The 12,879-nt window shown below is 40.5% G+C and overlaps 1 protein-coding gene across 9 annotated transcripts in view; it reads right to left on the minus strand.

The window, feature by feature from the left end:
* meis1b (Meis homeobox 1 b) overlaps positions 1–12,879 on the minus strand; it is a 139,524-nt gene that overhangs the window by 8,499 nt on the left and 118,146 nt on the right. For all 9 annotated transcript variants that reach the window (XR_007186836.1, XM_048205498.1, XM_048205502.1 and 6 more), the window contains one exon: positions 11,920–11,996. Coding sequence is in view for 8 of the 9 variants with exons in the window: in XM_048205498.1 (XP_048061455.1) it covers positions 11,920–11,996 (77 nt within the window). In the remaining variant the exon portion in view is untranslated. The remainder of the gene's footprint in view (positions 1–11,919; positions 11,997–12,879) is intronic.

The following is a 12,879-nucleotide window of genomic DNA, read 5'->3' on the forward strand; positions in this document are numbered from 1 at the left end:
ATACAGGGCTTCACTAAAAGGATGAGAAAAAAAGATTGAAATAAGAGTGTTTATGAGCCAAATGAACCTTGATAGAGGGCAGTTTGGCTCTTCTCATTCTGTTAGTGTGTGTGTGTGTGTGTGTTTCGTAATGTGTTGGAGCACTATTGCTCATTCCCGACTTCACTGACAGTCGATCTGATCTCTGTCGGGTCTGCCAGGGCCTCCGCTAATATCCCACTCTCATTACAAACGCACAGGTGTAGCACGAACGGCACGTGAAATGGCCAATTAAAAGCAAGAAATTGTCTTTTTCATCAGCTGCCTTTGTTGCGTGACCAATTAGGGAATAATTTAATAAGTGTTGCTGGAAAGATCCGGATTGAAGATACAAAAGGTTATATTTCAGTATGTCTATCTAAATGCATATGAAGTGTGTCATTTTTCTCAGAAATGCCCCCTTCGTCTGCTCGTTCCCTTTCTCTCAGATGTAAACTGTTTGAGGGGGCGCATGCATGACTACGGAGGACCAAATTCACTCATGAAATCACATTTCAACACACTCAGCTACATTTACATGTATATTAAAAACCCACAAACAGGCATATCAGTAATACCGATGGAATAGAATGATCTGATGATTCGGATCTGCATCTGTGGCTCTACTGGAATCTCCAGTAAAAATATGCATTAAAAGAAAATAAATAAAAGATGTTATGATTTTAGTATAATTGTCAGTTTTAAATGAAGTAAGAGTGCATTATCAATTTAGCCATTGTGTAAACTCTGTTTTTGGGAGTAACAAGCTATAAATAGCTAAAAACCACATTTTAGTAGTGTGACAGAAGCTCAGCTGTTTTTAAAACATTGTAGCTTTTCCAGTTACAAGTTACTTTGTGACATAACACTCCATTGCTGTTTTTAATGTTGCACTGTATTTGGCACACACATCAAACTTATAAAATGTATTTATACATAATGTAATGTTCATTGATTTGTTCAAACTAGAACTAAACTTTGAGACCCTGCTTGAAAATGTAGGTCTTTTTTTTTTTTAAGTATTTAAATATAAAGAAAAATATTAAATGAAAAAAGTAAACTTTAAATTAGTGAGCTTTCTAGTTTTGTAGCTATAAATGTATCTGTTCAAGTTTAATGCTGCCATCCTAATTGAGATGTTTATTCATTCAAAATCACTCATAGCTTTGGTGCCAGATTTAAATGATATTAATTCAACTATAATTATAAATTAAATCATCAAATAGTTATATAAATTATATTGCTCCTTTAACAATGTAGTTGTAGTTTGTAGTTGTTAGCTTGTAATGTAATGAGCTACTTTTTCAAAATGATAGCTCAACTGAGTAGCGATTTCACATAATGTGTAACTTGATCATTGGGAAACTACATTTTTGAAGTAGCTGCTATAATTTAACTAGCTAATCACGCAATAAGACCCCTCTGGTGAAACCAACTTTATTATCAGTGTCTGCTCCAGAGATCCATTTACTTAAGTAATTAGTAATTCACATGTTGGCATGCCTCAAGGCAAATTTCATAAATACGAGCATCTCATCTCGACCTAAAAGTCATAAAAGTCCACCTCGGCTCCTCCTCTCTCCGAGTCATTCTGGGGTCAGTCGCTATGGCCTGCCTGTGTTTAAATAAACTAGTCCAGCTGTTTGCTGCACAAATTCCATTTACACTCCCCCCCCCCCCCCCCCCCCCCCTCCCCCCCCTCCCCGATCCACCCACTCTCGCTCACACACATACATACATTTACACGCTCCTTTTAATCAGTGCACAGAAAGCCAGGCCTGGAGGAGTGGTGTTAACCTGCTCCATTGCTAGAGACAGGCTAGGGGCAACGAGGCATACATAAAGGACCAACTTCCAACACCCCTTTGCATCTCTCACCTCAGACAATTCCATTCAGCCACATCACACCCCTCTTCCTCCCCTCGCACTGCATGTTCCTGCCTTTCTCACTTCTCTTCATGTTCTTAATAACACAGGTCTCCCCCTCAGCCCCTCCGCTGCTTCTTAGACTGCCCTGGTTGGTGGAATCCCATAAGAAGAAACCACTCTGCTGGGTCTGTACATACTACTGCTAAAGATAGATGCCACGCTTTCTTCAGAGTGCTTAAAGGGTTAGTTCAACCAAAAATGAAATGTCTGTCATTAAGTACTCACCCTCATCTCGTTCCAAACCCGTAAGACCTTTCTTCATCAACGAGAATACTTTTTGTGCGCAAAAACAAAACAAAAATAACGACTTTATTCAACAGTTTTTCATCTTCCCTGTCTGTCTCCTATGCAGTGAACACAGTGCAGGCTTCCGTGTTCTACATCAGAACACCGATTCTGTATTGGCCGGCTCCTGTGTCAGCATCACACGCATGCGTTGTGGTGCTCACGTGTACAGCGTTGGCCAATACTGAGCCGGTGTTCGGACATAAACACGGAAGCCTGCACTGCGTTCACTGCGTCAACTGTGTTTTGTTTTTGCGCAAAAAAAAGTATTCTCATCACTTTAAAACATTAAGGTTGAACAACTGCAGTCACGTTGACTATTTTAATGATGTCTTTACTACTTCTCTGGACCTTATGTGGTAATTTCATCGCTTTCTATGGGAGATAAAAAAAAATCTTGGATTTCATCAAAAATATCTTAATTTGTGTTCTGAAGATGAACGAAGGTCTTGCGGGTTTGGAATGACATGAGGGTGAGTAATTAATGACAGAAATGATCATTTTTGGGTGAACTAACCCTTTAAGCGAACTACTTGTTAATGCAGTGACATCATTCTCTTTTAGGCATTGACAGCTCATTTGAGGTGTGGTGCTAGAAAAATCACTCAAACATAGGTGTGTGTCTGGACTTATTCGCAAATTTTGCTGTAGCTGCTTACACCAGCTAATACCAAACCTGTTGGCTTCCAGGTTTCTTGCATACAACTGTGAGATTTGCCATAGTTATCATCATGTCAACCACTGGAATTTCTAGAATGACTCTGTTATTCCGTACAGAACAATATTTTGGGGGATTCACTCTCACATTTAAATGTAGTCGTCACTCCCAAAACTTTGCAGTGTGTACATGGCCAGCAATTCATTGCTTCTAATTTCCACAGACATTACCGGGATTACCTGGCCCACTCTAGCAGAGCAAAACAGCCTGCCCAAAGAAAACAGAGGAGATGTAAACAGGGCTTTTGGGGAAGTCTCAAGTAGGGGCTGGTCTAATCTCTGCTGCATCAGCCCCCCTCCAACAGAGGCTGACTATTACTTCAGCAAACTCACCCCCACTAGCTCCTCTCACCAAACAAAGTCGAAACCTTTCCATTAACAGAGCTGTGAAGTCCCCTCTAAAGCTGCTTTTAAAGAGTGGGGCCGCCGCCTGGGGGCTGAGGAACACACTTTATAAACACATAGTCGGTCTGTGAGAAAAAGAGAGGGGCGCAGCAGTGCTCGCTACGACTTGCTCGAGAGAACAATTCAGCCAGGAACATGCATGAAGACTTCAGACCAAAAACGTCCAGCTTGAGGCAAGAGGAGAACCATTGCTGTGATCAACCTCTGTTGTGGCATTCAAACGACCACTGAAAAACAAAGCGGAGCGCGACTACTGCGAGGTGCTGGATATGCTTCAGAGACGGTTCCCCACTCCTCTGGAGTCGGGGACTATGAGGTCATTCTTGGCATGAACGCGGCCTGCCTGCTCTCCTCTGATTCTCCACCCAGTCCAGAGAGAGCAAGAGAAAGAGAGCAATAAATACATCAGTGAGGGAGGGCACCATCACATGCCCACTTCACAAACACAACATTGGAACGCTCTCCATTCCATGTTGTCGTCTATCTCTGAGGGCTCTTCATGCAGACTGATGCCGCAGGCAAGCGCTTGGGCCAGAGGGTACTGCCCCTCTGTCTGGGCAAACATGCAAACAAACAACCGCACAGTGTTGGGACGGCAACAGCAGCCGTGTGTGTGGCAGCACATGGCACATTAGAGAGGAAATGACATCACGGGGCAGGTTTAATAGGTCCTCCGCCTAGCTGTCACTGCGGTGGTCTCTGCCGGGTGCTGTAGAGCTCATGCTGGCACTGCCAGTTCTATTGACACACATATAAGACCTTACACATAAGATCTGACTGGCCTTACTAACCACGCACTAACCAGCTGAGTAAAAAAACTATTTTTACTTTAATAACTGATGGTATGTTAATTTGAATAACCAGTCGAGACCATCAAAGACAAAACGTACTGTGGCAGCATCATGCTAATATCAGATCAAGTATTCTGTAGGGCAGGGACAATATATAGATTCTCGATTCGCAATCCAAAGAATCTCTCGATTCTCTCTCGAAACGATTTTGAGCTTAGATTTTAACAACAGATGACACTACGTTCTTTAGAAACACCCGTACTCTGCCTGCTTGCAGTTCCTTTACACAAACCACTTAAGCCTAAAATAATCATTCATGAAGATCTAAAAGGTTGAAGCGAATTACAAGGGTGTTTGCAGTGGTCTGTGTTTACATTAATCTCGCGTCATGAAAGCATTCTGAGCCGAGGTGCAAGTGTATTTAACCAGCTACATGACTCAGCAGAATGCACGATCGCTGTCCAACGATCTTCTTCATGAGCGTTTGAGTGTGCGGTTAAAAACTAGCCTAGAGCGCCATCTGCTGTTAAAACTAAGCTCAGAATCGATTCAAGAGAAAATATCAGAATCTATCCAGAATCATTGTATCGTGAATCGATGTATTTGATATGTCTCAGCCCTAGTATTCTGATATATATAGTACCATGGTACTGCTTGATTTACGTACCATTATATTTAATAGGTAATATAAGGTGTTGCAAAGAATATATTAAATGTTAAAAATAGAAAGCAAGTGGCATAATGACAAAATGTATCTCTTTGCCGACCAATAAGAGACGGGAGTTTTCATGGAACCTGTTTTTGCAATTTCATTTGGTGAAGCTAATTGTGCAGAAATTACACACTTCACATTTCAAAGAAAACATTATGGCTAGAACAATATTTTTACTTCGTATTCATTATACTTATATATTATACATATAGAATAAATATATGAGGCGTTACTAGCTCTAGTGTGCTTATTTTTGTGGTTGTTGTTGGAGGGGTGAAGTTCAGCATGACCTTGCAATCACTGTAATGCTAAAAGCTCATTAGCTAATCAGTGGTCGGCTCGCTAATCAGCGGTCCAATCTGTTCCTAGATTTATAAACATAACCAATATGCTCTAGTGCCGATCCACCCTCCGTCTGTCATGTTCACATTCCCCCAGAAAAAAGAGGATAAAAAAGTAGAGAAAAGAAGAAAAATGTAGGCAGTGCCTGGGGCCTGTTGTGATGTAAGACAGAGGAGAGAAAGAGGGGGGTGCACCCTTGTATGGTTCACAGACTCTGTACGAATGCATGCATACACACACGCACATATCCTACGACAACTTACTGCCAAAGAGCCATCCATGCACATATATTTCCACATATAGAGACACATTCTCTCCGAGACAAAGAAACTATTTTAACTGCGCTGGTCTCGTTTACACGCACACACATATGCACACCCAGTCCAACGCACATTACTAAAGACTTCACATGACTAAACGCACACACATGCGCACACACACAGAGAGAGAGAAAGAACCACTCCAACTTGTCTGCTGTTGACACAACACAGAGATCAGGTCTGAGCAAGTGCTGAAATTCCAGTATGGCAGAATTGTTAGCAAACACTTGAGAACAGACTGAGCCCAACTGTGCAGAAAGGCAAACAATCCCTATATCCATCCAGCTTCATGGAGCTGAGCTCTCCACTATGTCTCCATCTTTGCCTGATGTAGCAGGGGGATTTTAAGGGTGTAGGTTGGGCCACATGCCTGTGTCTCGCTGGTGTAAATATGTCTTTTGTTTGGCAGTTTGACCCCAGGGTGTGTTGGTATTTTGTTGAAAGGCCACGGATATTCACGCTAAAGCACCTTGACAGGAAGGCTGTGTGAAGGCCGCTCCGGGACATGGGCTATGGCTCATCTCACCCAGACCTACTCACGTCCTTTGGGCCGCTGTTGCATGCACACACACACACACACATATGCACACATATGCATGCATGAACAGTGACACTCACAGAAACACATGCATGCTCAGCTTAAGCAAATAATTGAACTACATCCAGAATTATAGATATAGCAAACAGTCTAAAGCTGGAAGCTGGAAAGAAACATTTTATTGCTCAGATGTTGCTCTTTGATTGCTCAGCAGAATTAATGGTGTGGATAGTTATGTAACTTATGTAAGTAGTTATTTTTTATAAGTATCAATTTGTCTTTGAAATTCCTTGGAAGACATAAAAATAGAAACAAATGAGATATTAAGACCTACTTTGTGACTTTTTTTTCTTCTTTTTTTCACCTATGGGCATTGTGGAAAACCCAGATTAATTGTTTTTTTAATTCAGTTAAGATTCATGCAAGTATGTACGTTGTCTCAGATGTTTCTCCAAAAATTCCCTTTGTAAAATGAAGTAAATTGTTGACATAGAAGGAGGCTGAAGAGTTAATGTGGAAGTATAGCTTAGATCAGTTTTTCTCAACTGGTGGGTTGAGAGCCAAATGTAGGTTGCAAGACCGTTTTGATAATGCAGTAAAAGAAACAACAACAAACGCAAATTATGTTATTCTCATGCAAGATTTTTATTCCAAAAGATGTGCATAAAGTTGTTGATTCTTCTGTTAGATGCAGTTTAAGTAAAGAGTGCCTGAGAAAAAGGGGTTGTCCTGAATCAGTATGTGCGGTCAGATGTCAAACTGTGTCAGTATCATTATTCTAATGCTATTTTCGTAACTTGTTATGAAATAAAAATCTCTCACTTCAGAAAAGTAAACTTTCCTGTCCTATCAGCCATTATAGCTACAGAGCTCTTGGCGCACTCTTCAATTGCATGTGCAAATGCGGCATATGTATATAGTCAAATTCCTCCAAAAAATTGGGTTGCGGCTTAATGACCCTTAATATCCAAACCAGGTGAGAACCACCATCTTAGATGATTTAGACTGGATGAGAAATATTTAGGCTCATAACTGACTTTTATTTTGGTGAATCAAAGCACAGATGTGGAGATCTACTGTACTTTACTACAATGTTTGTTCTCAAACAAGTTTGCTTTACATTTAAATCTCATTGTAATCTAGGAGAAACAACCGAGATGCAACATATATTTCGCTTTTTTGTGACTTTGCTTTGGTATAGGTAAAAACATCACCTCTCCAAGAAACCTACTGGGTCAGGGGTCACATTTTCCCCTAAGCTATAAGAACGCTGCCAGATACTACACACGAAATGCACATAGAGCAATCATCCAGAGCTTTTCTTGAACAAGTTTCAACTTCTCTTGACATGGGCGGGCTTGGCTGTCAAAGAAGTGAAGCATGCCAGTCATCCAGTTCTCTCTCTCGCTCCTTTTTTCTCTCAGGCGGAGAAACCTGATCCAGGGTGTGTGGACGCTGTTTCTCTAAAGTAGCCCCGCCACACTTCACTCCATGCTTTTAAGACTTTCATAAAAGCCGCCTTATTGACAAAACAATCCATCCCTAAGGTTTAAACAGCATCTTTAAAGGGATTATTAAATTCCGTCAGGAAGGGAAGAACGGGCAACATGTGAAACCCGATGACCCGCCCATTGATTTTACATCACTGATCTTTATGGAGTGTTCTGAGAATGCTTCCTCTTATCGTCAAAGGCTAAAACTTTTCTTTCTCTGCATCTTTCCTTTTTCTTACTCTGCCATCGAAGTTTTGCATTTGGATGTTGAACGACTGACTGTACCTCCACATCATTATGTGGTTGTACATAATCCCTATCAAAGCTCTGACATCTGCCTCCAAAAATAGATCCCACAGTCTATCCACATCCCCTCCTCGATACCGCGTTCGCTCGCTGTGTCTTAGGCTGTCTCTGTGTGCTCATGCATGTCCACGGGCGCGCATGCGTCTCTCCTCATGTGTGCATAAGAGTGTCCATAAGGGTGTGACTAAGTGTACATCTATTGCCTATCGTCCAGATTTGAGGAATAGTTTTCAGACACTCTCAGTGCATGTTGACTAAACAACGCACAAGCACGTGGGTCGATTGTTAATATGTGGACCCAGATTTGCAGCGGTCCCTCACGTTATGTTAGCGCCAATAATTCATGAGTGATCAGCACCCCACGTGGCCTTTAGCATTTTTTATTTAATCTTCAGCCCGCGGATTCTCTGAGTCTTCATCAATAATGGACACATACATGTGTGTTAACAAGTCTATGAGAGCAGGGCTTGAGGAAGCTGTCATTTTCGGTTGATCTCTTGTTTAGATCCATCTGTTAGCTGTTTGTTTGGTGTCACATTTCCACATGTTCACCCTTGAGTCCAATAATCAACAAAATTTTTGCTCGGAGATATAGAGAAATGATATGGACTTACATATTAATTGAATGAAATCTAAATGCTTTCATGCTAGAGTGGAATGCTACAATTTAATTATGTAAATCTCGCACGAATATTGTTTGTTGGGAAGTAAGCTATATCGGTCCTGTGCTATGACTAGTCTGATAAATAGAATCACAGCTAGGGAAATTGCCTCTAAAAATCAGCAGGTCAGGAGGTAACATCACCAGGGGTTGCCATGGAGACACCCAATGGTGAGCTTCCTACTAAGCACAACCACGGGCCTATGAAATGACAGATCCTACTCTCTAACCCCAAATGTGCTGAGTTTCTCTCTCTCTCTCTCTCTCTGTTTTCAAACACACTTTCCATGTCATCCGATTCCTTCTACACATACCCGAACACACATCTACTTTGATGCACACAATCTGGGAGAGGGCAGCAAGATCTCAGCATGCAGGGTTTAGCGGCTAATACCCCTTAAATTGACCACCTCTGGTTCATCGCTTAGACAAGTGCTCTTTCTCCCGCATCCACACCAACACAGGCAGCGTGACAATTCTTCCAACAAACACCAAATCCTGCTACAAAATGAGTGCTGGTGTAGGACAGGACAGTGTGTGAAGTAATTGCCTGTGTGTTCTCTGCTAACTAATATGGCTGAAAGAATTGATCTCCCATGGGTTGTTGTGAGGTCACAGAAATTGATAACCCCAACAAGATTCCCCTGTGTCCGCCAGCCTGCGTCCCACTGATAGGACACTTTTGTAAATTAATCCTCATTCTTAGTCACAGGTTGTCTCCAAGGTACCAAATTGAACAATGGTAAGGATTATGTTGTCAGAAATTACATTTTGTGTAATGGGCTTTAATACATCTCCCATCTCTCTAGCTCTCCTAACATCTGGTGTACATAGCAAGAGATTGCTTGTTAAGCTTGAGAATCCTGATGGAAAACATTATTACGTAATTGGGATACAAAAAGTGTTATGGAATACAGTTAAATTTTATAAAAACAAATGCTAGCAGATTTCAAATTTTTAAATAAAAAATGATAGTGCACTAACAATTGCTATAGTACAAACAACTTTCAAATTTGCATTCCATAGCACTTAGCACAAGTTAATAACTGCCAGTTTCTCCAATAAATGCAACTATCACATGTAAATGATATGATGCTGAAATGAAACATGTTCAAACCAATTTTAAAAACTGCCAACTCATTTTGATGACAACTGCTGAAAAAATGCTTTAAATGTATGGATACTTTGTTTTCATGTTCTATTAAAAAAAAAATCTATATAAACTCAGCAAAAAAAAAAAAAGAAGAAGAAGAAGAAGAAGAGACTGTATTTTTAAAGATAATTTGGTAAAATCCAAATTTCAAGCTTCTTACAGATCTTTATTGGAAATGGTTTGAACAATGTTTTTCATGCTTGTTCAATGAACCATATACAATTACTGCACATGTTCCTGTGGAACAGTCCTTAAGACACTAAAAGTTTACAGACGGTAAACAATTAAGGTCACAATTACAATAAGACACCAAAGAGACCTTTCTGCGACTCTGAAAAACACCAGAAGAAAGATGGCCAGGGTCCCTGATCACCTGCATGAACATGCTATAGTCCTGCTGCAGGAGGCATAAGAACTACAGATGTGGCCAAAGCAATAAACCACAATTTCTGTAATGTAAGATGCCTAAGACAGTGCCTCAGGGAGACAGGAAGGACAGCTGATTGTCCTTACAGTGCCAAACCATATGTACCCACAAGACGCAACATAGAACTTGCAAAAGCCTTGGTGGAAGTACTTAAAATAGCTGGTGGACATACTAGATACTGAGAAATTTGTTCAGCTTATGTTGCAGTTGTTGAATCTTTTAATGTACATACAAATATTTACATGTTGTATGGCGGGTTTACTCACCCTCAAGCCATCCTAGGTGTATATGATTGTCTTCTGTCAGACCAACACAATCAGAGATATATTTAAAAATATCCTTACTCTTCCAAGCTTTATAATAGTTGTGAAGGGGGGAGTATCGTAACCTTAGAGGCCTTTCGCAGTTCAAACAAATAGGGCTAGGTAACAAACTTAAGGTCCTCTTATATCAAAATTCTCTAACATTTCTCTTTAAAATTTCTCAATTTAGACTTCTAATTTGTGACTGGTGTTTTGTTTTGCTCTATCCTCTGAGCTTCCGCGTTCGTCATTGCGTCGTGTCGGGTCAGAGGTTACTCTTCCGCTGGAAAAAATGATGCGTACGGCCGTCTGCCGTAAGCTAGTTATTATGGTTAATAAAGTCTTAAATATGGATATCTTTCTTATAAAAACCCATCACTTCACTTCAAAAGGCCTTTATTAACCCCCTGGAGCCATGTGGATTACTTTTATTATGGATGGATGCATTATGTTTGGCTTCAAAACGCGGCCCCCCCATTCACAACCATTATAAAGCTTGGAGAAACAGAGATATTTTTAAATATCCCTCCAATTGTGTTCGTCTGAAAGAAGATGGTCATATACACCTAGGATGGCTTGAGGGTGAGTAAATCATGGGATAATTTTCATTTTTAGGTGAGCTAACCCTTTAAGAAATTTAATTATAATTATAACAATAATTTATATAGTGATTTAGTTTCTATTGCTTTTCTTTTGTAACTAAAAGTTGTTTGATGGAAATGATATTTGGATGATTAAGCTACTGATTACCTTTGTGAGGTAATTATTTTGTGATTAGTAATTTGTTTCAGAATGCATTTTTAAAAAAAGTAAAATAACCCATCCCATGTTTAGAGTGCCTACATCAAGGCCGTTTTATTCAGCAAAATGGATTAGGGCATGTAATCAGATCCTTAACAATATCAATCTCTGACACTGAGAGAACAAGAGCTGAGAGCGATTACGAACAGAATTTCATGTGAGGGCCTGGCGAGGTTGTTGAGAAGAAATATGTGGCAAAGGTTGTTCTTTGTGTTCTCGAATCAAACATTCCCTCCTGTGCTCAGTTTCACCTCTCCACTCCCTATCTCAGGCCTTCATTAGACATGGCTAATAACAGTAAATATGTGCTGATAGCCATCTCTGATAACAAATGCAGCAGTGCAAAGGTTCTGTCGAACTTTACAGAACTTTTGACGTGGGAACTGCGAAAATACTAGGCAGAGACAACGAGACCCGTGTCACAGTGAGTACCGGGCAGACGGGTTTCGAGAAGGGGTTCAGAGAGGCACAAGAGTGGATGCTCTCACAGGGATTCGTATATGAATGAGCGAACAAAAAGAACAATGTTGGAAAAATCCTGGCGGCAATATCCCTTTGGGTGAATTGATTTGCAGGGAGATGAGGCGATAAGTGGAAGACTGATGGGAGGGGCGAGTAAAAGCGGGGGGAGGGGAGTGTATTAATTCAAATCATTAGGAGCCGCTTGCCAGGGGCGAAGCTATTGATTGCATGTAAACACAAAAGTACAATTGACTTACCAGTTGTTCACTTGTAGTATAGTGAGTCCGGTGTCTTGTGCCAGTTGCTTTTTCTGTTCTTCTGAAGGGTAGGGGTGCTGATAAAAGAGAGGGAAAAAACACAGGAAATGATATGAGAAACATTGTAAATAAATCAATTAATGAGCACATTTGTTAGTGAGAGAAAGGTCTGAGGTACAGAAGGGAGACGATGCTCACACGTTTGTGCGAAAAGTGGCAAAGCAGCTGTTAATTAGTGTGAAAAAGTGAGGTGTGTCTCTTTCTTAGAGTCATTAATGGAATATGAAATCGTGTAATTAATGGCAGCGAAAAAGGCAAGCCAATTATAAAGTTAAGTGAAGTGTGGGAACAGAAACAGTAATTAGAGTGCTATGCCATGCAACCTTACTGAAATTTATTCTAGTCATCTTGCTGCCATGAATGCATGATGGAGAATGGATATCTGAAGCCTTGCATGGAATACAGACCACATATATTTACAGGCCTCTTCCCTTTTTTAAAAGCTCTAAGATTACCCTCATTCTTGATGATTAGCCAGTTAACATCTAAATGTTGACAACATGGACAATACCAAAGTACTGAAAATCAGCTTCTGAGTTCTTAAAGTTATGAACTCGTTTTGAGCTGATCCAGCTGTTTAAATAAAGGTGAGCTGAGATTTGCTTGATTTATATTAGCGTTAGAGTGAAGTATTGAGCTAGCTAGCTTTGAGTCTAAACAATGTGCTGTTCATGAAAAAGACAAGACAGAGCCTGTGTTGAGGCCCCTGCTGAGCATGTAAAATGGGAGGTACAGTGTGCAAAGATGTTTACACCATATTTATACCTAGAGAGAGAGAGAAAAAGAGTGAGAGAGAACCCTGTGCATGGCCTCAAATCACAGCAATAACTGCTTTTCCATATCTGTGGAATACTATTTTCTTTTTTATGCTTTGTCAACACAGTACAGAAACCTGGACAC

Source organism: Megalobrama amblycephala, linkage group LG10 (genome assembly GCF_018812025.1).
Source record: "Megalobrama amblycephala isolate DHTTF-2021 linkage group LG10, ASM1881202v1, whole genome shotgun sequence".
In the NCBI taxonomy this organism is placed as follows: domain Eukaryota; kingdom Metazoa; phylum Chordata; class Actinopteri; order Cypriniformes; family Xenocyprididae; genus Megalobrama; species Megalobrama amblycephala.